Source organism: Bos mutus, chromosome 5, assembly GCF_027580195.1.
Source record: "Bos mutus isolate GX-2022 chromosome 5, NWIPB_WYAK_1.1, whole genome shotgun sequence".
Classification (NCBI taxonomy): Eukaryota; Metazoa; Chordata; class Mammalia; order Artiodactyla; family Bovidae; genus Bos; species Bos mutus.
In genome coordinates this window covers 103,613,954-103,637,267 of record NC_091621.1, presented here as the reverse complement: position 1 = coordinate 103,637,267, position 23,314 = coordinate 103,613,954, and the positions used below count along the sequence as shown (strand labels likewise).

At 55.3% G+C, this 23,314-nt stretch overlaps 1 protein-coding gene across 1 annotated transcript; it reads left to right on the top strand.

The window, feature by feature from the left end:
• The first annotated feature begins 208 nt into the window (after nucleotides 1–208).
• On the top strand, nucleotides 209–19,559 carry GTSE1 (G2 and S-phase expressed 1). Its single transcript, XM_070371431.1, is given in 13 exon segments — nucleotides 209–676; nucleotides 5,195–5,252; nucleotides 5,351–5,984; nucleotides 8,978–9,148; nucleotides 9,817–9,940; nucleotides 11,719–12,093; nucleotides 15,885–15,957; nucleotides 17,386–17,592; nucleotides 17,594–17,614; nucleotides 17,794–17,998; nucleotides 18,427–18,616; nucleotides 18,619–18,638; nucleotides 19,089–19,559. Coding segments are annotated over 13 exon segments (2,184 nt in total). The 5' UTR covers nucleotides 209–654; the 3' UTR covers nucleotides 19,173–19,559.
• The last annotated feature ends 3,755 nt before the right edge of the window (nucleotides 19,560–23,314 follow it).

Sequence of the window (23,314 nt, the reverse complement as noted above, 5' to 3'; positions counted from 1 at the left end):
GGCTCCGACTACAACCCCCAGGATGCACCCGGCCCCGCGGCCTTTCAAACCGGCCAATCAGCAGCCCGCAGCGCTTCCTGCGCGCCCCGTTTAAATCCAGGGCGCAGGCGCGTCGGCTGGGGTATCGCAGCGGCTCTGGGGTAAGGGGGTCGTTGGGCGACTCGGGTGTGGCTCTGTGTAGGGGGGCAGTCAGGGGTCCTCGGGGCGGGGGGGACTCCCTTGCACGCTCCGGCGAGGCTGAAGGAGGTCTTCAAGCCGAAGACCCCCGGCTTGAAGCCCAGCCGGGGAGGTCTGGTTGTCCGGGTCCAGTGCCCCCGTTCGGGCCTGCCTCGGGTGGCGCCGGCCCAGAGGCGAGCGGGCCCCGGGGCGGAGGGTCTTGGGCTGCGGTCGTGGTGGCCTCTGCCGGCCTCGCGGTCTCTCCCTGACTCGTTGGCCTCTGCTGGCCTCGCGACCTCGCCCTAACCAGCCCTCTCTGCCTAGCCGGTGCTGCAGCGGCCCGCACGGTGGGGGCTTCCCTGGGGGGCTGGGGGAACCCGGGCTCCGACACCCGCCGCGCTTCTGTCTCCTGCTCCTTGCTGTGACCTCTGACAGCCCTGGCCGCGGAAGGAGGAAGCGACGTGCCTTCAGCCTGCCTGGCCCCCCCAGGAAGCGGAGATGGAGGCTCCCAAGAAGGAAGGTACGTCCTTGTCTCCGCAGCCCTGTCGGTCCGGGGGTCTCAGGGAACACGCAGGTCGATTTAATGCTCCTGAGAAAACTTGCTCGTTTGTTTATTCAGTACTCACCCCGTTCTCTGCGCCCCGGTAAACTCTCTGTCTTCCCCGAGTTTTTTCATTGCTCTAACTTCTTTCTTTTTCGGGTTTTCTACATTCTCTTTACCCCCCAAGTTGTGACTTCCCGCGGAGCAGGGATTCTTTCTGTTCTATATACTTCATTGTCCCCAGGGCCTGACATACTCCATAGGCACTCAGGTCTGTGGAACTGATGTTGCCTCTTGGCTGGTTGCTGAGACTTGTCCAGGATCGTTGCCAGGATCGTTGCCAGCACGTCGGACCAGTCGACCTGGCCTGTAGCCTTGCTGTCGTGTTCTGTTCCTGTCTGCTGTGAGTGTGGAAGTGAGAGCACAGCCTTACAAAAGGAGTTACGGGCCCTGCCCTCTTTTTCTGCTGAAGCGCGGGGACATCCTTTATATCCTTTGTCTTCACGACACGTGTGCGAGTCAGGGAGACTGGGTACCCCAGTTTCTCCTTAACACCCCCATTCTGCAGAAACAGCCCCAAGACTGCTAGTCATCAGCGCTGCTTCCTCGATTCTAGAACAGGGTTTGCTGCTGCAGCCTGACCTCCACCCTGGCGAAAACGCCCTCCTTTTCCAGTCCCTTCCACATGCAGCTGAATCCCTGTTGCTGCTTCCTGAGGACTTCTCCTGCCTGTCACCCATCCTTTGTATCTTTATATCTTTTCTTGTCTGTTCTTCATGCTCATGATGTACAAATAGGTCCCGTTGTCTGACTTGCCCTCATGTGCTCCACGCCCTCTCCGCTGCTGTGTGCCTTATTCAGAGCCAGACTTCAGAGCAAGAACTTTTCCACTTGTTTTTGCTGTTCTTTTCCACAACCTTCAACCCCTCCGAACCTTCTCTGCCCTCTCACTTCACCCAGACTGCCTTTGTCCGCCAGTGAGCACATCCGTGTTGTGAAATCTACGGTCGTTTTTTTCTGTCCTTTCAGTGACTTTTGACCTTTTCTCCTACAGGAAACTTGGCTAGCTTGGCTTCTTGCTTTTCCTTCTGCCCACTCTGGCCAGTATATGTCCATCTGTTTGCAGACTTCTCATTCTGCCCTACCTTCTGAAGCCGAGTTGCCCAGGACCTGGTCTGGGGTCTCTTTGAACTCCCCCTCCCCTCCAACAGGTTCTCAGACAGTCTTTTAAATCCTTCCACCTTCTGGTGGTGCCCACGTTTTGTCTGGGCACAGCCTCTCCTCTGAGCTCTGGGCTTGTGCATCCACCTGGCTGGCTGGCGTCTTCACGTGAATGTCTCCCACCTCTTACTCAGCGGGTCCCACCTCCCACCCCATTCTTGGCTGGTTCTTTGTCTTTGTGAAAAGCAGAAAGAAAGTTAGTCACTCAGTCCTGTCCAACTCTTTGTGACCCCATGGACTATATCCTACCAGGCTCCTCTGTCCATGGAATTCTCCAGGCAAGAATTCTGGAGTGGGTTGCCATTTCCTTCTCTATTGTCTCTGTAATAGAAGTCAAGTGTCTGTCCATTCACCTAGCTGAGAAGGTTGTGAAGCATTTGTTCAGTCATCAATTACTGTCGTTTCCACGGTATATTTTGAATCCATCTGCCTCTTTCCAGCTCCACCCTGATGCCACCACCTTGGTCTCAGCCATATTAACTTGCCTCCACCTACCATGTATATTATGCACTTTAGCCAATGTGTACGCTGAAATTTCAGTAGATAACGCCTGCTTCTTTTATAGCACATCCACCAGGGTAGCCTTTTAAAAACAGAAGTTAGAGCACAATACTCTTCTGCTTAAAATCCTTCGATAGCTCCCGTTGCACTCTGAATAAACTAAAAGCTTGCCATGGCTTGGACGCCACCCAGGATCTGACCTGACCTGTGTCTCCACCTCCTCCAGCCACTGGCCTCAGAGGTGTCCCTACTTCCCGGCGGCCCCTCCCCACACCGCCTTCCACGGTGTATGCCCGCTGGACAATGCGCCCCTGAGGAGTGCCTAGCGGAGGACCGCAGCCCACGTCTGCAGAGTGGATGGAGGGGCAGCTAGCCCAGGTCACCCTGAGCCACCGGCGGAGCCTGGCGTGGAAGGCTTTTCCCCTGACTCCCGGTCCAGAATTCCTTTTCCCACAGCAGACGTTTGGAATTTTCTGGTAGTGACCCATGAAATTGACTTCCTAGGTTTTAGACACATTAAAAAGTGAGAAGTCCATCTCCTCCTCCTTTATGCCCCTCTGCTGCCCAGTTACCACCTCCAGAGGCCACTGATCTCCTCGGCCTCCTGGGCAGTCCAGACCTGACTTGTGCACGTGCGAGGCAGTACCTGTCAGTCCAGCCCCCTCTTCTATAGCATGTAGAACCCTGGGTGCCATCTTGGGTTTTGCCTCTCATTTATCTCCATGAGCTCTGTGTGTCAATATAGGAAGTGTTACTGTTCTTCTCTGAGCCCAAGTCGTGTTCCATTCCGCTGTGGGGATGTGCTGTACGCTTATCTGCCACCCGGGAGCTTTGGCTTTGTGGCTGGTATCTTGCTGTTGCAAGTGCTGCTGCAGCAAACCAGGTGGGGTGCTCGGCAGCAGTGGGCCTCCCGTCAGGGTGCGTGCGCTTCTTTCTCGGTAGGCACTGTCAGGCTGCCCTCCGTAGAGCTGTAGTAGCTTACAGATCAAACTTTTAGATTTTTAACAGTCTTATAAATGAAAACTGGAGTCCTGGGCGTCTCTGAGTTTTTCATGGCTCTTGCTTTTGAGTGCGACTGAGCTTCCGGTCGTGTGTTTCAGAACGTCTCCTTTTGCCCCCTGTGCCTCGCTCTGCTCGTGTCCTTTGCCTGCTCTTCCCGCGTGTCCAGCGCTCGCCTGTGGTCTGTGGGAGCGCTCGCCAGCAGCCCTCGCGATGGGACCGCGCGTGTTCTCTTCCCTGTCTGTTGCTCCTGCCAACTCTGCTCGTGGTGGTTTTTGTCACGCAGAGACGTTAAATCTTTAATATGTTGGACTATCAACCTGTTGTTTTATGGCTTCCAGCTTGGTGTCAGAGTTAAACCTCCGCACTCCAGGCTATACAGGGATTTCCCTGTGGTTTCTTGTTCCTTTTGGGTTTAGTTTTTTCCAGTTAAGTCTTGGACCTTTTTGGGATCTGTCCTGGTATGGTCTATGAGCTATGGATCAAACTTCAGATGTGTGTATTTCTCCCTCTCAAAGGATTATCTAGTTTATCTCAATACCATTCATTGAATAATGCATTTTCCCCTTTTATTTGGTATGTTACTTTTCTGATGTGCTGAACTTTCTCTGTACCCATCTTGCGTAGCTCTTGTTAATTCACAGGTGTTTTGCATTTTTGGTTATAGCAAATGAGGTCTTCTTTTCCATTATACCTTCTCTTCTTTTTAGATATGAAAGCTGTTGGTTTGTCGTGTAATAATTTTGTCTTCAGACATTTGCTTTTATTCTTTCACAATTTATAATAGTTTTCAGTTGATTTTCTTGATACTTCTTGTATGTAATCATAGCATCTGTCCGTTGCGGCAGTTTTAACCTCCACATTCTTTCCTTTTGTTCACTTGTTGGTCAATGTTGCTTAGTGTTGGTTAAGGCAGATTTTTAACCACTGGGCTACCAGGGAATCCCCGGTTCGTTGCTTTTTGAGAAATATTTGCTAAGTGTCCAGACCCTGAGGTGGAGCTTGGGAGAGGACTAGCCGTTCACTGTTTGGAGGCGCGTCCAGGCCGGGTGGGGCCGCACAAGGGCCAGAGACACGTCCTTACAGGATGGTGATGCTGAGGCAGACATCAGGGCCGGGGCCGTGGGAGCCCCAGGAAGCCCTAAGGGAGGCGGGCATGGAGCGGGATGTGGAGCTGGGGCGAAGAGTGGTGGCCCCAGCCAAGGGGTGCGCTCTCCCAGAGGCTCATGGGCCGTCAGGGCTGGCGAAGGCCCTGTGTACGCAGGATGTCAGCGGCGCTTTATCTGGCCATTTGGGATGGGGTCCAGGGAGAGGCGATGGTCCTCAGGTGTGCATGGGGCCCCTACTGTGCCTGTGAGGGGCACTGAATTTGCTTTTGAAAGAGGACTAGCTGTAGTCTGTAACTGGGGAGTTGGGGAGCTGAGGCAGGGGGTCTTTTGAAAATGTTCTTTACCAGAAAATGACTGACTGAGTCTTGCAAAGCTAATCGAATGACTCAATGAATGCATTTTAGATCGTGTCTTAAATATAAGAACTTAAAAACAAGGACTTGGGCTTTGATGGCAGCTTAGCGAACACAGAATGGCTGATGCTATTTTTTTTTTAAAGGAAAAATTAAGATAATCTAGAGCCCCTTGAGAAAATGTGATTATTAAAATACTGCTGTCACACTGTAGAAGTGAAATTTGAAAAGAGTTTTGATCGCTGGTGGAGGCTGGTGATGTTTGCTCGTCATCAGCCCACCCCTAAGGTAACGGCCGACTTTTTCCTCCCCAGACATTCTTCTGTTGGCTGATGAAAAGTTTGACTTCGACCTTTCATTGTCTTCTTCAAGGTAAAAAAATGAGTTTTCTCCCCTTGCCTTGGTGTAACCACGTTCAGTCAAGTCTTTTGCGTGATGCCAGTGTTAATAATCCTTTTCTTTTAAAATAGTGCCAATGAAGATGATGAAGTCTTTTTTGGACCTATTGGCCATAAAGAAAGATGTATTGCTGCCAGCTTAGAATTAAATAATCAGATTCCCGAAGAACCTCCTTTGCCAGCTTCTGAAAGACACTTCATCTGGAGTCCGCTCACGGGGGAAAAGTTTGTGGAAGTTTATAAAGAAGCTCACTTACTGGCCTTCCAGATACAAAGCAACGGCAGAACCACGGTGGCCCAGGCGGCCCAGGCTGCCCAGCCCGAAGACCCTGGGAGCCAGGGAGGGGAAGGATTCATTCAGGAGCCTAAACTCAAAATAAACCTCTTCGATAGAGAAAACGAAGTGAAGAAAAGCCCCAAGTCACTTAAGCGGGAGACATACTGCCTGTCGGACGACCTCTGGAGGGCACCCCTGCTCCGGGGCACTCAGCCCGCCTCCAGCGCAGCCCCGCTGGCCGCTCCTGCCCAGACTGGTTGCCCCGAGACCTCGGGTCCGCCGCCCACCTCGTGCCCTTCTCTGCCAGCAGAGCCCAGTGCTGCTCAGCCTCCGAACCAGGCCGGGGCTCAGAAGAAGGTCGCCAGCAAGTTGCTGCCGCCCCGAACCTCGTCCCTTCGAGCAAAGAGCCTTCACTCGGCCGTGGAGAAGGTAGCCCCTCCAGCCCCCCCAGCACTTCTGTTCGGGGACCAGACGCGGCCTTGCTTCCGAGCCCTCTGGGTTTATGCCCCGGAACAGACCACTGTGGGGGAAGCCTGGGGATGTCTTGCTTGGAGGGAGGGCTCAGAGATGCTGGCATGGGAAGTTCAGAAGGAGCTGTGTCCGTGGCGTGGGGAGCCAGGCAGGGGTGGCACAGGCAGGGCTGGGTCCCTATCGTGGTGACTCAAGGACACCTCCTCCTCCATTCCGTTTGAGGTCTTCCCTTTCGTTTTGTTACAGCACTGGACATTTCCCCTCACCAACCCGCCCCCCTCCCCGCTCCCATTAGGGATTTTAGGTGCGTTAACAAGCAGCTTCTTTGCCAAATCCCCTTCTGGATGGCCACGAGTCTCCCTCTGAACCATGACTGTGTTTAGATTGCCTTCCTCCCAGACATGAGTGGAGGTGCTGCTCTGGGATGTGGGGGACACGTGTGTCTTTGGGGTGCTGTTAGCCAAGCTGGGAGTCCTAGCGGTCTGTGGGTAGCAGGGTAGGGGTCAGACTGCGGCTGCCACCTGGGTTTGTCTCCTCTGATTCTGAGCTCAGGGCGGGGCGGTAGCACAGGGGAGGCGAGGGAGAGCCGGGAGCCTGCCCTGCGCCGTCCTCAGCTCCGCGGCCCTGGCCACCAGCTTCAGCACTCCCAGCTAGTTAGAGAGGAGCGTTGCTTCGTGGGGCTGTCAGCAGGGTTAGGTCCGTGCAAAACACCCAGCACAGGCAAAGAAGATCCCTGCACAGCTCCTGAGCCCACAACTGCCTGCCAGCAGAGCCCAGAACTGAACCAGGCTGGACGCAGTTCTGCACGGAGACCCTGCGAGGGGCCGTGTGGCCTCTGCTTCCCCAGGGCTGAAGCTGTCCTTTAGTCTTGCAAATGCCTCTTCCTGGAGATCGTTTGGATGTAAATTTCTGAAGTGACTTTTCCAGAATGAAAGCATCGTGGGTCCAGGTGCAACACCGGACTTGGGCCCGGATTTGTGTGGTCACACATAGGCTCAGGACCAGGGTTGTGGTGTAATTTCACCTGTTCTGTGCTTAGTCCTCAGTCGTGTCCAGCTCTTTGCAACCCCATGGACTGCAGATCGCCAGGCTCCTCTGTCCACGGGGATGCTCCAGGCAAGAATACTAGAGTGGGTGGCCATGCCCTCCTCCAGGGGATCTTCCCAACCAGGGGATCGGACCCAGGTCTCCTGCATTGCAGGCGGATTCTTTACCGTCTGAGCCACCAGGGAAGCCCATGACTATTCTGGATCCTTTAATTTTCTGGGTCGTAAGAAGCACTCTTGCCAGAGAGCTGAGTTTTGGTCAATGAGGGGTTAGCTGGACCATGGAGCTGTTTGAGCTCACACAGGGACCCCCATCACTTCCCATGTTGTTTCTATGGAAACTGACTCACTTACACACCGCCACCTGTGAGGATCACCTGTGGACAAGGCTGGGCCTCTTGATGGCGCCGCCTAGAAGTGTCTTTTCAGGACACCTGCCAGGATGACTGTGGTGGTGGTCGTGTCGCTCAGCCGTGTCCAACTCTTTGCAACCCCATGGACTGTGGCCCGCCAGGCTCCTCTGTCCATGGGATTCTCCAAGCAAGAATACCGGAGTGGGTTGCCATTTCCTTCTCCGGGGGATCTTCCCGACCCAGGAATCAAACCAAGGTCTCCTGCATTGCAGGCAGATGATTTACCATCTGAGCTACGAGGAAAACCCAGGATGGCTGTAGTGAGAATTAAAAAACTAAGTGTTGATGAGGACGTGGAGAAACTGTGTCCCTGTGCATTGCCCATAGGGCTGTGCAGTGGTGCAGCCTCTGTGGAAAAACAGTTGGGCAGTTCCTGGAAAAGTTAAACTCAGAATTATCACATGATCCAGCAATTCCACATGTTCTACTTGGGCGTATTCCCAAGACAATTGAAAACATATGTCCACACAGAAACCCGTGTAGCAGTGTTGAAAGCAGCTTCATTCATAATAACCAAAAAGTAGGAACAATCGAGATGCCCACCAGCTGATGACTGGTCCATGCAGTGGGATACTTTTGGCCCGTGAAGAAATGCTGGTAAACATGGGTGACCCTGGGAACACGGTCAGAGGAAGAAGCCAGACGCAGAAGGTCCCATGTTGTACGGTCTCATTCACAGGAAGTGACCGTAGCAGGCGAGTTGTGTCTTGCTCTGGAGACAGTGGGTCCATGGTCACCCTGCTGGGAGGTGCAAGGAGTGCTGACGGCCAGGAGTTGCTTTTTGGGGCAACAAAAATGTTGTCCAGTGACGCTGTGACCGTATGCTAAAGCCACTCAAGTGCACGCTTTAAAATGGTGGACCTTAGCTTAGGTGAAGCATATCTCAATGTAAAAAATGATGTAAAGGAGAAAGAAGGTTACTGCTTTATGAGCTGCTTTTGCTTCTTCTGAACTCTTCTTAGTATGGGGGGTTATTTATGGAAGCATGAATTACTTCCACGAATGCCCTTGTACCTAAAAGTGAGGAATGTATTCTTTGTTGGGCTCTGCTCGCTGAAGAAAAATGGCTTTCAGTCCTAGATGAAGATTCATTGCAGCCGAGCAGCTCCTCTGGTAGAGGGCATGACCATTTAATGAACGATTCCTTTCTGGACGGCATTTTAAAATTTGTGTAACCAGATCCCACTTCCTCATTATCACCCTTAAATAAGAATCCTGATTGAGGACTAGCCTAGAGGAGTTCTCTCCTATTAATAGTCTGTCTTGGTATTATTTTACCCTGTTTTTAATGAGGAAGCAGGCTCCATCATCATTTTTTTCTGTGGTAATTTGGCGGAGGAAGTGAACCGCTATGTTCTTTTCTCTCCCGTTGATGAATTGAGGACTGCATGTTGGGAAGATGGATGGTGCATGCCCTCTAATTGAAGCCTTTATGTGTCTCTACGTTGTGAAAGACTAGACAGTTCTCACATTTCGATTTACAATTTTTCAGCCTGTGAGACAGAAACCAGCTAGTCCTCCCAGGATGAAAATCCAAAATGAAAAGGACACCCACAGCAGCGTGCCCCCAGACAAGCTCAGCACCACCCGGGCCATCGCCAGCGTGCCAGCCAGTGGAAGCCACTTGGTCCCAGGCAAGCGGTCGCTCCCTGTTCCAAACAAGGTGGGTTGGACGGGGCTGGGGCAGGGGTGGGGCTTGGCTTGTGAGTGCAGGGAGTAAGAGGCAGCTTTGAGGATGTGGGATGTGGGATGCGTCTGGACCAAAATCAATGTTTAGGAGGTTGAAGATAGGATCTAGGAGGGGCGCTGTGCTGAAATGCAGGGCACACAGGACTGGCACGTGGCAGGGCCTGGCCACTTCCCCCAGGGAGCCGTGAGCACCGCGGAACGTCGGCCCCCCCCTGAGCTGACATCGGGGTGTCTGATGGCAGAGATGCCCCTGCTTCCCTCACGGGGTTGGTGCGCCGAGGAGATGGGCTGTTGGTGCTTTGAAAACTACAGCTCCTCCCAGGTGTGGGGGCGACCGTCCTCGTCTTTGCTGTTTGTTTTCCAGCGCTGAGCTCTGTGTGCTTGTGAAAGTGCCACGTCCCTGGTGGTACTTGCTAAGCTTGCCCACACTGGGCCCTGCAGCTCTCGACTCCCCAGGCTGGAGTCCAGGCCCCACACCTGCGGTCAGCAGGCTCCCGGCGCTCCTCACACAGGCAGCCTGGCGGCCACGCCAGGAAACACTGCTCGGCCTTTCTCTGATTCGAGATGATAACTTGTAAGCTGTTGAAAACCCCGAATTTTGCAGAAATAAGTCTTGGGTAGGTAACGCAGTCTCTGTTTTAGTCCGGGCCGAAGAAAACCATGCTAAAACCACCTGGGTGTGCTGGCGGCCTGGCAGGAAGGTCCTCGTCGGGGTCTGTCTCAGGCCTGAGCTCCACGGCACGTGCTTCCCCTGCGACTGGCGGAGGTAAGGCCAGCCCTGAGCGCCTTGTTCCTGCCAGACTCTTCACAGAACCACTCAGCTCGGCTGCAGGTTCTGGAAGGCTGGCTCTGGTCTGGGGTAGGGAGACTGTTGAAGCCTCCATCCTCAAGGTGCCTCCCCTCCTCCGAGGAGAGGCATGGTCAGGCAGGCGGTCTTAGTTTCTGCTGAGTTAAGCTGTCACAGGTGGCTCTGTAGGTAAAGAACCCGCCTGCCAATGCAGGAGATGCAAGAGACTTGGGTTTGATCCCTCGGTTGGGAAGATCCCCTGGAGAAGGAAATGGCAACCCACTCCAGTATTCTTGCCTGGGAAATCCCATGGACAGAGGAGCCTGGCGGGCTATGTCCTTGAGGTCGCTGAGTCAGACATGACTGAGCACAAGCTGTCACAAGGTGGGCACGCCCCGCTGGTGCCAAGGACCCGGCATGACGCTGAGGCCAGCCTCAGCCACGTGATCAAATGTAGGATTTTAAAGTGGGGCTGTTCCAGATAGTGTAGGCGTAGGAGCCATAACTCCTGGATGTTTGTTTAAATCTGCTCAAACCTGTTTCAACTCAGGCGACTTTGCTGTCTTTCCAAGCCGAGGGTGCCATCTGCTGGTAAAGGGGAGAAACCCTAGGAGGCTGTGGGAAGGCACGTGGCCTCCTGCCCTCAAGGACTAAAACCTTCTTTGAAACAGATTTGCTGGGTAGGCTCTAAGCCGGGCAGCACGGCCTGCGTTTTGTACACAGACGTGAGAAGTCTCTCCTCTGGAGCGAGGCTGGTCCGATCTGGGGCCCCGACCGCCAGGGTGGTTAGGAGAACTGAAGTTGCGTCTGTACCTTTACAGACTAGGGGGCGGCCCCGCCCTCGCAGTGTCCCTGCGGGCCTGAGGACCACACGGTGCCCTGGCCCCGTGTGTGGCACGGCGCGTGTTCAGGGAAACGAAGTTTTGTTACACTAGGCTCCGTGAGACTGGCTGTGTTGCTTCAGGCATCAGCACCAGTTCTGTCTATGATTTCTGAGCCTACCTCTGGGAAAGGTCGAGACAGGCTGCGGGGGGCCTTCTGGTGTGTGTTCCTCAGTTTTCCGTGGCAAAATCCCCAGGGTCAGATCTGATGGGGATCTGACCGTCAGTGCGGCGGGAAGAGCACCATGAGCCTGCACTCTGTGTGACGTGGGCTGCGGTTTAGTCCTCCTAAGTTTCTCTTTAAGAGCCTTTCCCCAGGTTGGCCTGTGTTGGCTATTTTGGCAACTGAGTATTTTCAGCCAGCTCGTTTAAATAGTGCTGGTGACTGACAGGACCCAGCCTCCCTGTGGCTGAAAGGAACTGACCAGTAAGGAGCATCTGCTCTCCATGTCTCCCTGCCCGCACCCCTGATTGGCCAGGTGGGGCATCTGACCAGACTGTCCGTCTTCACCTGCTCAGCTGGGATAGAGTTCTGCTGTCGACATAGTGAGGACAAGAGAGCTTGAGTTTATGCATCCTGATGCATCTTGGCAACCGTGTCTAGAATCAGCACCTCGGATCATACTCAGCTAAGCCACAAGCAACCCGGGTCGTCTTGTGTCTGAGGATGTTGTCTGGTGGACATGCAGAATATTGTTCCTGTGTCGTATTTTTTAATATGGAAATCACCATGATAGAAATAAGTTGTTTTCTTTTCCACATTCTGAGGTAGATATGCTAAAGATAGCATATCTTGTGTGTGTATGTTAAATAACTTCATCATTTAAACACAGCATCGGGGTGAGTGACAACCAGATTTCCTGTCTCCTCTTCCAGCTAAGCCCAGTGAGCGTCCAGGCATCTCTGCGGACAGTGCCCGGTCAAGCTCCAGCCAGACGGGCAGAGCGGGGCTCGCCCTGCCACGGCCGTCCTTGAAGGCGGGCCCCGGGGGCGTGGCCTGCAGGCAAAGCCAGAGGCCAGAGGCTGCGGAGTGGACAGCGGAGCGGCCCAGGGGGCCCCCCAGAGCATCTCTCCCCCAGCCCCAGACCCCGGAACAGGGAGGCCCTGGGCCGAGCTCTTGTTGTGGTTTGTCACAGTCTTCTCAGTGGGATAAGACCGGGGGTACAAGGAGGCGCGATTCCTGTCTAAACTCCAAGACAAAGGCTGTGGCTACCCCTACGAATCAATTTAAAATTCCCAGATTTTCTACTGGTAAGTCATAGATAAACTTTAACATGTTTTTAAAATAGTGAACAAATTATATTTATAAAGTTCAAATAATTATCAGTTTTGGTGATGGTGTTTGCTTTCATTTCTTATAAAGCATTTTATATGTCTTTTAATTTTTGTAGGTTTGGATAAGTTAGTGAATTTCTTAAATTACTCTCCTCTTTGTAAACATATCATTGTTCCATGGCTACTCTTAGACTTTCTGTTGTTATTTTCAGGGTTTTTGTTACTAACGTATTTTTGTGTGGCTTTCTTTGTGTTTTTCCTGCTTGGGCGTTCTTGAGCTCCTTTGTTCTGTGGGTTGATATTTTTAACTGGGTCTGGGGAAAATGTAGCCATTGTTTCTTCAAACATGTTTCCTTGCCCCCCTGGCCCTGGGACTCCAGTCTCTGTGTCAGAGGCTTTCTCGTGCTGTCCCCTTGGTCACTCGAGCTCCGTCCCCCTCCTTCCTCTGTGCTCCTGTGCCCTCGGTCACTCGCGCTCCGCCCCCCTCCTTCCTCTGCTTCTGTCTGGCTCGTTTCTCTGGTCTGTCTCCATGCACACGTGTTTGTTTTTTCCACCGTGTGTCTAATCTGCTCTTAAGTCCATCCAGCTAGATTTTCATTTCTGACCTTACAGTTTCCCCTTTTATTGTCCTCGTGGTGCTTATGTTTTCCTGTGAATTCTTGAACATATCTATAATGGTGTGTTCTAATTCCATCCTCTGTATCATTTGGGGCCTGTTTCTATTGACTAATTTTTTTCCTGGTGATGGTCACATTTTCCTGCTTCTTCACATGTCTAACGATTTTTTATTGTCTGTTAGACATCATAAATTTTCTGCATATCTGGACTTGAAGGAGTTGAACCTTGCTTTGACAGGCAGTTAGGTTTCAGTAGAACTTGATTCGTTCAAGGCTTCCTTTAGAGCTTTGATGGTGGGGGTCTCGGCCTTTACTCTCGGGACAGCTCAGCCCTGCCACCTGCGGCCCTTCCGAGCCCTCCTGCCTGTGCCGTGTGTCCCCTCCGGCCAGTTGCTGGGCGTGCCTCCCAGCCCTGTGACGAGGCAGCGTTCCTGGCGCTTGTTCTCGACCCACGTGGCGCTGCTGCTCACTGCACAGCCAGGACTCGGTGTCCCTCTTGGGCTCCCGGAGCTCCTTCCCTCTCTAGTCCTCTCTTCTCTAACTCCCTCGTGTCTAGTACACTGCCGCTCCCAATTCCAGCCCCTTCGGGCTCTCCCCATCTGCCGCAGCGTCCTGCCGGGGCCACTGGGCAGAAAGCCCACGTGGTGCCTGGCAGGTGCAGCGTCTGGTCAAGGTGAGTTCATCTGAGGAACATGGTCACGCAGGAGGCTGCACGGCACTGAAAGCCCAGGGTGGTTCTGGCCTCCCCTCTCAAGTACGTGCTGTCTAGCGGCTTCAGGATGTCGAAGTTGTCAGCTTTGCTGACCAATTCAGGTGGCTGTTAGCACTGGAAAACCTCACTGGAGTTCTTGCTCATGTAAGAATGAGCCACTCTGGGGCTTCCCTGGTCCAGTGGTTGACTCTGCGTTTCCACAGAAGGTGGTGTGGGTTTAATCCCTACTCGGGGAGCTGTCACGTGCCCTGCGCCCTCCACCCTAAAAAGGAATGAGCCGGCTGTTGAGTGTTGTCCGTTGCTCGGCAGTCTAATAGGTACAAGGGACATCATGGTAAGATAGCTCCTACTGATGGAACTTACATTTTTCTAGTAAGAGATAAGAAATGCAGTCAGATAAGTGCACTGTCAGATCATAAGTTTCAGTTCGTCACTCAGTCATGTCCGACTTTTCGCGACCCCATGGACTGCAGCACGCCAGGCCTCCCTGTCCATCACCAACTCCCTGAGTCTACTCAAACTCATGTCCATTGAGTCGGTGATGCCATCCAACCATCCCGTCCTCTGTCGTCCCCTTCTCCTCCTGCCTTCAATCTTTCCCAGCATCAGGATCTTTTCAAATGAGTCAGCTCTTTGCATCAGGTGGCCAAAGAATTGGAGTTTCAGCTTCAACATCAGTCCTTCCAATGAACTGATCTCCTTTAGGATGGACTGGTTGGATCTCCTTGCAGTCCAAGGGACTCTCAAAGAGTTTTCTCCAACACCACAGTTCAAAATAATCAATTCTTCGGCGCTCAGCTTTCTTCACAGTCCAACTCTCACATCCATACATGACCACTGGAAAAACCATAGCCTTAACTAGACGGACCTTTGTTGGCAAAGTAATGTCTCTGCTTTTGAATATGCTATCTAGGTTGGTCATAAATTTCCTTCCAAGAAGCAAGCGTCTTAATTTCATGGCTGTAGTCACCATCTGCAGTGATTTTCAAGCCCCCAAAATAAAGTCAGCCACTGTTTCCACTGTTTCCCCATCTATTTTCCATGAAGTGATGGGACCAGATGCCATGGTTTTAGTTTTCTGAATGTTGAGCTTTAATCCAACTTTTTCACTCTCCTCTTTCACTTTCATCAAGAGGCTCTTTAGCTCTTCGCTTTCTGCCGTAAGGGTGGTGTCATCTGCACACCTGAGGTTGTTGATGTTCCTCCCGGCCGTCCGGATTCCAGCCTGTGCTTGATGGCGTGAATAACGGAAGCCGGAGGACACTTTCACCGGACAGGCCCCCTCAGCTTGCTGGTCAGCGCAGCTCCCTTAGGAGGTGGCGTGAGCCGTGTGCAGGGAAGCTTCCTCACAGGACGCCCAATAAGAAAGCAGCAAAAGGCGGAAGCAGCTCTCAGCCCTGGAGGTGGGGTGGGCGGGCGCGGCAGGGCAATGGGCTGTGTGCTGTTCTTAGACGCTCGCTGCCAAAACAGAAACCCTGGGGGCCGGGCAGGCGTGTGGGCTGGGGTGGGGAGCCCGCGGGAAGTCGCAGGATGTGTAACGTAGAGCCAGAAGGCGAGCCCCTCGGGAAGCAGGTTAGAGGCGGGGTGGCTTTTACAACTTGTCTGTTTTGGCGCAGGAATCACTTTGATAAGATCAGCTTCTAAGGGGACAGGAGGTGGGGGTGGGTATGAGCGTGTGCAGGCGGCTCTCTGAGATCCTGCTGTGAAGAGGCGCAGGGACGTGGACGGGGCAGGGAGCAGGCCCGGAGCACAGGGGCCGCTGCAGGCTGCTCTGAGATGGGGGGCCTGGCCTGGGCCTCTCCCAGTTCCTCGGAGGCCCGGGCCGCCTTCTCGTCTGGGACTGTCATGGCCTCTGCCCGTGGCCTCCAAGACAACAGGCTGCTACCCGGGGCTTGGCATCTGAGCCTTGGCCCCAGGTGAGTCTGGGACTCAGTCCCGTGAACAGTGGCCCTGGCCTCAGTCCTCTGAGCCCGCTTGTCGTCACTCCATGACCAGGTGAGATCACACGAAACTCTTGTCAGCCTCCAGATGGCACGTGAATACCGTTATGTCTTGTGATGACCCCGGGCCACCCCAGTTCCCCAGAGCAGAGGCTGTGGCAGGCTCCGTGGGGCCCGTCTGGAACCTTCCTCCTACCCCCTTGTTAGCTCTGCTGTGGGGGGCTCGTGGGAGACCTGAGAGGGTCATCTACCAAGTGCTCCGTCCCCGTCTGGGGGTCAGCCAGGCCGAGGGCAGCAGTGGGACCAGGGTTCTCCCTCTTTTGCACTTGCTGGTCCCGGGGTGGGTCCCTGGGGAGGGACGTGTCTCCCCCAGCCCCGCACTCTGGGGACACAGGTTTTCCCTGCAACTTGGGAGGACAGAGACGCTTAGAGGAGGCTGCCCGTGTGGTGAAGGTGGTGTCCTGGCTGCCTGACCACTCACCGCCTCTCTCTTCTCAGGTGAGCCCCCGGACGGTGCAACGCCGAAGTCCTGTCGGGCGCAGCGGCCGCAGTCCTGCACGTCGGTGGGGAGGTACCAAGTCTGTCTGCTTCCTCTCTTCTTACGAGAACAAACCGAGTCCCCAGTGACCTCTGAGAGTGTGTTCTCCGACGTGTGGGGACCCCCAGCCTGGCCCCGCGGGCCTGGCCTGAGCCTGGTCTCCTGAGCCGCCGTGGTGTCCCTCGAGGTTGGCAGTAGCACAGACTGGCCCCCGGGGCGGGGTTGCCGGTCCTCAGCCCTGACATGCGGGTCTCCAGCCAGACCGCCCAGCCTCCTTGGAGGTTCCGCTTGGTCGGTCTGGGTGGAGCCGAGGGCCTGCGGGTCTCAGGTGACTCCCATGTGCCACGGCTGAAGACCGCCGGCCTGGCTCAGGCTCGGGTTTGGGTCCCGGGGCTGCTGCTGCCCCGGTCAGTGTCTCGTGCAGCCTGTGAAAGGTTGCTGGCCTCATTTCCTCGTCTGCCCAGTGGGAATGGAACCAGGCAAACAGTAAGAAAACGCACAGGCACACCCACACACACGACACACGCCCCCATGCACATGTGCACTCCTGGGGGTTCTTCACACAGAGGGCAGTCCCCCCCGAGGGGGTGGGCAGCGCCGTCCACACAGCTGGCCCTCCCCAGCTCTGAGTGCTGTCACAGAGGAGGGACCCGGCCCCTCAGTCCTGTGCCTGTTGGCTGGGGGCGGGGCACAGTGAGGTCACCCGACCCGCAGGCACGCTGCGCCCAGGGCAGGGTCCTGGTGCCAGTGCCCGTGAGCAGGGTGGGAGTGTGGCCTCGGACCCTGCGGGGTGGGACAGGCAGGACGAGCCCCGGGGCCAGGGTCCTCCTCCTGGCTCTGCCCCGGGCCAGCCTGGCCCTCCTCTCGGCTCTCCAGGGCTCTGGGCGTGCCTCTGCTTGTACATGAACTTGGCAGACACTTCCTGGGGTTGGGCCAGCCCTCCCTTCCCAGCACCAGCCACGCTGGGCTGCCTCCCTGCCATGCACACGGGGTCAGAGCGAGACCAGATTGGACGGTTAGGGTGGGAAGGAGAGATGGGTGGGGAGCCTGGCGCCCGACCCACTCGCCTGTGCTCACCCAGCTCAGGGGTCTTGGACTCGGAGTGGGAGCACACAGGGAGACTGCATGACCCCGCCGGGCCGCCCTGGGCCTGGGCTCCCTCGTGAAAATGGGAGAGCCAGCGAGAGGGGACTCGGCACCCCGTGGACTCCCACACAGCGTCTCCTGGTCCCGCCCCTAATGGGCAGCCAAACCAGAGCGGAGCCTCACATGGGCCCACTGAGGAACCGAAGCCCACTCCAGGGCTCCCAGGGGGTGCTGCCGTGCCCCCCGCCACCCAGGGGTCTAACAGGCTTCGCTGGCTTGAGCCTTCCACGTTAAAGCCACAGGTTTTCTACTCTCAGTGTGCGGCTGAGTCGTTAGGTTTTGGGTCATCTCTGCTGAAGGCTTTCTTCTTTCCAGGGTGGCCCACAGCACTCCCATGAGGTGGTCCTCAGCTGCACAGAGCCTTGTCAGCAGCATGAGGACCCCCGTGAGCACGAGGCGCCTATCGGCCCTGCCCACGCCTGCCGGCCGCCGGCTCTCCAGCCTCCCTCTGGCAACCCCCACGACTGTGCCCAGGCTCCTGGCTTCTCCCCTGCCTACATCTGCTAAGCGACTCTCTTCTGAGCCCCGAAAAATCCACAGTGAGGTGAGAGTTAAAGGCTGCAGTCTCTTCATCGCCAATTTGTAAAACCTCAAGTGACCATGTGCTGGGGGGGTCTGCTCTGCAGCAGATGCCGCTTCAGCTCCCGCCATGGTCCACCCGGGTCACAGGCAGACAAGAGCGCCGTGTGGCTTGTCCTGATGGATGCCCTCTTCTCTTTACAGAACTGCGCCTGCCATGGAGGGCGACGGCCAGCCTGCATCCAGGCGCCTCGACTTGTCCCCCAACGGCAGCTGCTCACCTCCGTCTGCTGTGCCACAGGCACTGGACTTTTCTCCAGAAAAGAGTGATTTTACTTTTTCACAAAGTGTCACTGCAGAAGTCACCCTGGATGAAGCACAGCCCCCTGAAGCCACAGCCCCCAGTGAGGTGAGGGACACAGGCAGGGCTGACGTCTGCGCTCCTGGGTCCTACGGGAAACTGAGGACGTCACCTGCAGCCCGGGGCCTGTGGTGTCAGCCAGGCCACGGCTGGGAGGCGGGAGGCTGTGGGACCTCCTCCCCTGGAGGAGACAGAAGCTGCATCTCCTTGTGTCTGACATCGGGGCAGCTGGTGTTCACGGGAGGGGTGGGAAGCCAGGACGGGGGTTCACAGGGGAGGGGCTTCCCATGTTGACCACTGGCAGGAGGGGAGTCCTCGGTGCTCACACACCACAGCCCGGCCCAGCAGGGCCATCCCAGCCTCCTTCCTTAGGCCTCCAGACCAGCAGCCCCCAGGGCCTAGGCAGAACCCACCGCTTTCCCAAGATGGCTGACAGAAGACGCTGGGATGGCCCTTCATTCTAGTTTGTCATCCAGGCTCTCCTCGTGGATCTCAAACTGGATCAACTCAGCCTCACCATGGAGGCTGTGGCCACAGCCCTAGACGACCGCCCGCTCATTGACTTCTGCAGAAGCCCCGAGGCAGTCGTGGCCCTGCGGTCTGGAAGTGGGCCTCTAGTTGACCTCCTGACAAACACCCCAGAGGCAAACAGGAAGGCCGTGGCCAAGCCCCTGACGAGGTGGGACAGGTGAGCTGTAGCAGGGCCTGCTGGCTCTGGCCTCAAGTGGTCTCTGCTGGGTTTGATGCTCAGGCACATCACGATGACCCTGGAGAGTGGCCACTGGGGCTTCCGAGGGCCACATGGCTCGGTTCGCCTCACCCTCAGCAGTGTGAGTGCCAAGGAGGCATCTCGCCGGAGCCCTTCTGTGCCCATGGCCCCCAGCGTTTAACAGGGAGCAGAAACGCCAGAGGAACTCAGAGCTCCTCTGGGTGTGCTGCTGCCTCCCTCCAGCGGCTTCAGCGTGGCGCTCAAGGTGCCTTTCCTCTGGGCCCGAGCCAAGTTCACCCAGTACTTTGGCCAAACCGTGGGGAACCGGCCGCAGGCAGCCCTGGCTTCAGAGAGCCAGTCCTTCGGGGTCTTTGGGGCGGGAAGGGGGTCGCAGACGCTCCATCCACCTGTGTGGCCTTTCTCCTGCAGCTCATAGACTTGGCTTCCCCTCTGATCCTGCTGAGCCCCGAGGCTGACAAGGAAAACATGGAGTCTCCGCTCCTCAAGTTCTGAGTGGAGTGAAACAGTCCTTTGCACTTCACTCAGTTACAAGAACAGTCCTCAAGTGGTATTCAACTGTCAGAGATAAATTTTAGAAGAGTTTGTGTTGGAAAAGCTGTAAAACGAAACAAAAAGCTAAGTAAAGTTACCGTGCCTGGAGTGGGCGATGGGGTTGGGGGCGGTATCTGGCCACCTGAGGTCACTGCAGGCCAATGGCCCCCGTCCTCCCGGCCCCGCTTGCGTGCTGGGTGCAGAGTGAAGAATGGGTACGCTCCGGATGAGTCTGGATTTTTTGCATGTAAAATAGCAAGTGACCCATCTTTTAAGTTAACATTGTATGAAAAGTTAAATATTCTAGTTTAAGTTAAATGGTAAAGTAAATGAAAATGGATTAAACCACCTCTTGATGTTTAAGATTATCCTAATTTTCAAAGACAGATGGCTGTATTTATTAGTGATCAGTATGCACAATATGTATTATTCGAAATGTTAATTCTTTCTACCAAAGTGATTTTCAAAATTTAGCATGAAGAAAAATTGGTTAAGTGCAGACCCCAGGCCCCAGCCCCCAGGTCCGGGGCAGCCTAGTCATCTGCACTTTGAGTGGGCAGCCAGGGGGTCCTGATGTGATGGTCCACAGACCACACCTGAGGGGAGGGGAGCACGGGGGAGGAGGGGCTCGTGTGAATGCGGGGGTGATGGGTGGTGTGCAGGGGACAGACCCCCGGGGTGCTGGAGCAGGAGCGCTCCTTGTGGAGGGGGCAGGGCCCCTGGGAGGCGCACTCGGGCCTGCAGCTGTTCTGACTTGATCTTGGTTGACAATGAGCGGACCAGAAAGCCGCTAGCATGTACGGATAATTTCTCAGTCTCTGTGGTGGCTACACAGCAAACAGGAGGAACACTGCTAAGTGGACCCGCTCTGGGGCTCGCATCCAGGGCTCCCCGCATGGAGCCAGGCGGCCTCTGACCCAGAGGGGTGTCCTGCACTTCCAGGTCATCGTTTGGAAGGGAGACCCCAGTGGATCAAGAGTGAAAAGTGCGCCCTGGGCGGCGCTGCCACACCTGCAGGTCTAGCGCCACAGGTAAAGGAGGGGCTGCTCAGAAGGCGGGGTTCCTGCCTGGGGGCAACCGTCCAGGTGACCAGCGGCTGCCCGGGAGGGTGGCCCTCCCGTGCTCTGACCTAAAACAGCCTTCGCCCTGGGAGCTCCCCCGGGCCAGTGGAGCCAAGCCCGCGGGAGTCACGGCAGTCTGCTCCTCCGCCCTTGTCTCCATCCCGGTGGCCAGTGTGGTGTTAATCCACCACTAAGGTCCTCGGATGTCTGGTCTGGCTCCTCATTTCACAGGGGAAAGCCAAAATCTGGGGTCGGATCCATTCACTGAATATTTATGGGGACTCTCCTGTGGGCAGTGGTCATGGGGGTGCAAAGCTCGCACATGGCTGTCTTCTGGGGGCGTGGCGGTGGGTGGAAGAGAGGGGCTCCGGCCATCCGGCCTACAGCGCAGGGGTGAGCTGGGCCTTGGCCCCCGCCTGCTCCCCCAGGCTCTCCTTGGAGCAGCCACACTCTCCTGTGGGCCACGGTGCCATGTCCAGTCTACAGGTGTCCCGGGGCAGGACAGAGTAACCGGATCTAAAGTCTTCAGACAGTTGGGAGGAGGCCCCAGAGTGCACAGTGGGTAAAGCAGTGCCTGCCAGCCGCGTGTGTCGCTGCCTTCCCTTCCTGTCCGGGTTTCCATCCAGCTGGTCCCACAAAGCACTTTTCCTCTCTGGCTCGCAGGTCCCCAGCCCACCCCTGGGAGGGAGACCGAGAGGAGGGGAGGGGCCGCCCTTTCCTCGGGACCTGGGGGTGAACAGCCTCAGCTGCCGCCAGAGGGCCACCCTCCCAGCTTGAGAGGCCTAGCTTCACGTGATGGTCATGTTCCATTAATTCTCAGGAGTACACGCTTTCACGTTTCACAGCTGACCTTCACATAGCTCACACTGCTGTTGTCGGGGCATCTGGGATGTCGTTGTCGTTTACACGGCTGGTCCATCGTGCATCTGTGTTAGGCAGTGATCAAAGATTTGGAGCTGCCAAGTAGCAAATGGTTGTTCAGTCTCAGTCGTGTCTGACTGCGATCCCAAATAGCTAATACCGCCCATTTAACCAAGAAGGAGCAGAAAACACGGTTGCCGAGGTGTCCTGTTTCAGCCACTGTGGGGGTGGGTGGCAGCTCTCCTGACCCCAAGGCCATGTGCTGGGCATGGTACTGGACTCTGCCTCAGGCGGGCGGGGTCCCCCAGACAGAGCCCAGAGTCCAGTGACATCAGCTGGGCCACCCCACAGCCTCCGCTAAACAAATGCTCACCCTGAAATCCTCTGAAGGCCAGGTGTCATCAACTCTCCTGGAAATGCAAGATGCCATGGCCCCCTCGGGTGTTTTCGGACACCTTATTCTGAAACGTCCTTTTCCTGTTTCCCTGCAGGGCCCGTGCACTTCGCTCCAACCACAGAGTTTACGCCTCCTGCTCTTGCACTCTCGGTTGGCGTTTCCTGCTTCTCATCTCAGAACATGGGGGACATGGGGCCTCCCGCATTTCACTCTAGACTCTCTTTTTTCTTCCTTATTTGGGATCCTAGTTCCCCAATCTGGGATCAAACCCGAGTTCCCTGCAGTGGAAGCGTGGAGACTTACCCACGGGACTGCCAGGGAGTTCCTTCACTCTGAACTCAAAACTACTCCTGTTCTCAAGAAAACGACTTGCCTTAAGAATTATTCGCATTTAGACGTTAACGTCCACTGTTAACCTTTTAAGAAACTAATGTGATTTTAATGCCAAGCTTTGGTGTGTATATTTGCCTGATTTAAAAAACCATCGGCAGGACTTCCCTGGTGGCCCAGTGGTTAAGACAGGCTGCGTGGGTTCCATCCCTGCTTGGGGAACTAAGATCCCACATACCATGTGGCCAAAAGTAAATAAAAATAAAAACCATCTGCATCTCTAGTGCATTTCCTCCCCTGCTTATTTCAAACCGTGGTTCAAGTCCTACCTGAAATCAATTTGTGAACCGCCCCAGCAGTTATCTGAAAATGCAAGTCGCTCAGTCATGTCCACCTCTTTGCGACCCCATGGACTTTACAGTCTACGGAATTCTCCACGCCAGAATACTGGAGTGGGTAGCCTTTCCCTTCTCCAGGGGATCTTCCCAATCCAGGGATCGAACCCAGGCCTCTGACATTGCAGGCGGATTCTTTACCAGCTGAGCCACAAGGGAAACCCTAACTTTTCCACAGTTTTAAACAGGAAAAATAAGATTTCCCTGGTGGTCAAGTGGTTGAGAATTGACCTGCTAGTTCGTGTAAGGGACACAAGTTTAATCCCTGTTCTGGGAAGATTCCACATGCAACTAAGCCCTGGTCCCCTAGCGGCTGTTCTAGACTCTAGGGAAAGCCACTGCAGTGGCAAGCCTGGGCACCACAATTAGAGAAAGCCCGTGTGCAGCAATGAAGACCCAGCGCAGCCATAAATAAGTAAATAAAAACTTGAATTTGGAAAAAAAAAAAAACTCCTGGTGACTCTGACCCACTATTTCACTGACTGAGACTACTTCTCTGTTCCCCTTCAAAAACTTATAACCGAGCAGAATCTCCAGAGGTGGTTGATGGGACGGAGAGCCCACCACCTCCCCCAGATTGCTGGCATTGGACTAAAGGCAGTTTGCCTCTCTGCCATTTGTGAGCACTGATTTTGGAAGCAGACAGCAGCAGGACCAGCGCTGATGACGAGATGCCTGACCTAGCAGCCCCCACCAGGCTCTCAGTGCCTGTCTGCACTGTGGCCACAAGCATCTCCCCTGGGACTGAACCGGGGTCGGCAGGCACCCTGCCCCTGCTGGGTCTGGCCCCACGCTCATCCCCAGGCCCAGCGCCCTTCACTCAGGGCCCGGCCCTCCGCCTGCTCACCCTCCCCTCCCGGTCAGCTAAGGGAAGGCCCGCGCCCACTTCCACAAGCACCCAGCTGGACACCACAGCCCCGGGGTGACCTCACACCCTTCTATCGTTTAGCAGCCTGATCACTGGGCGCCTGCCTGTCACTGTTGACTAAAAAAAGATGCACAACTTGAGAGTTGCAAGTTAAGTTTTATCTGGGGCAAGATGAGGACTGCAGCCCGGGA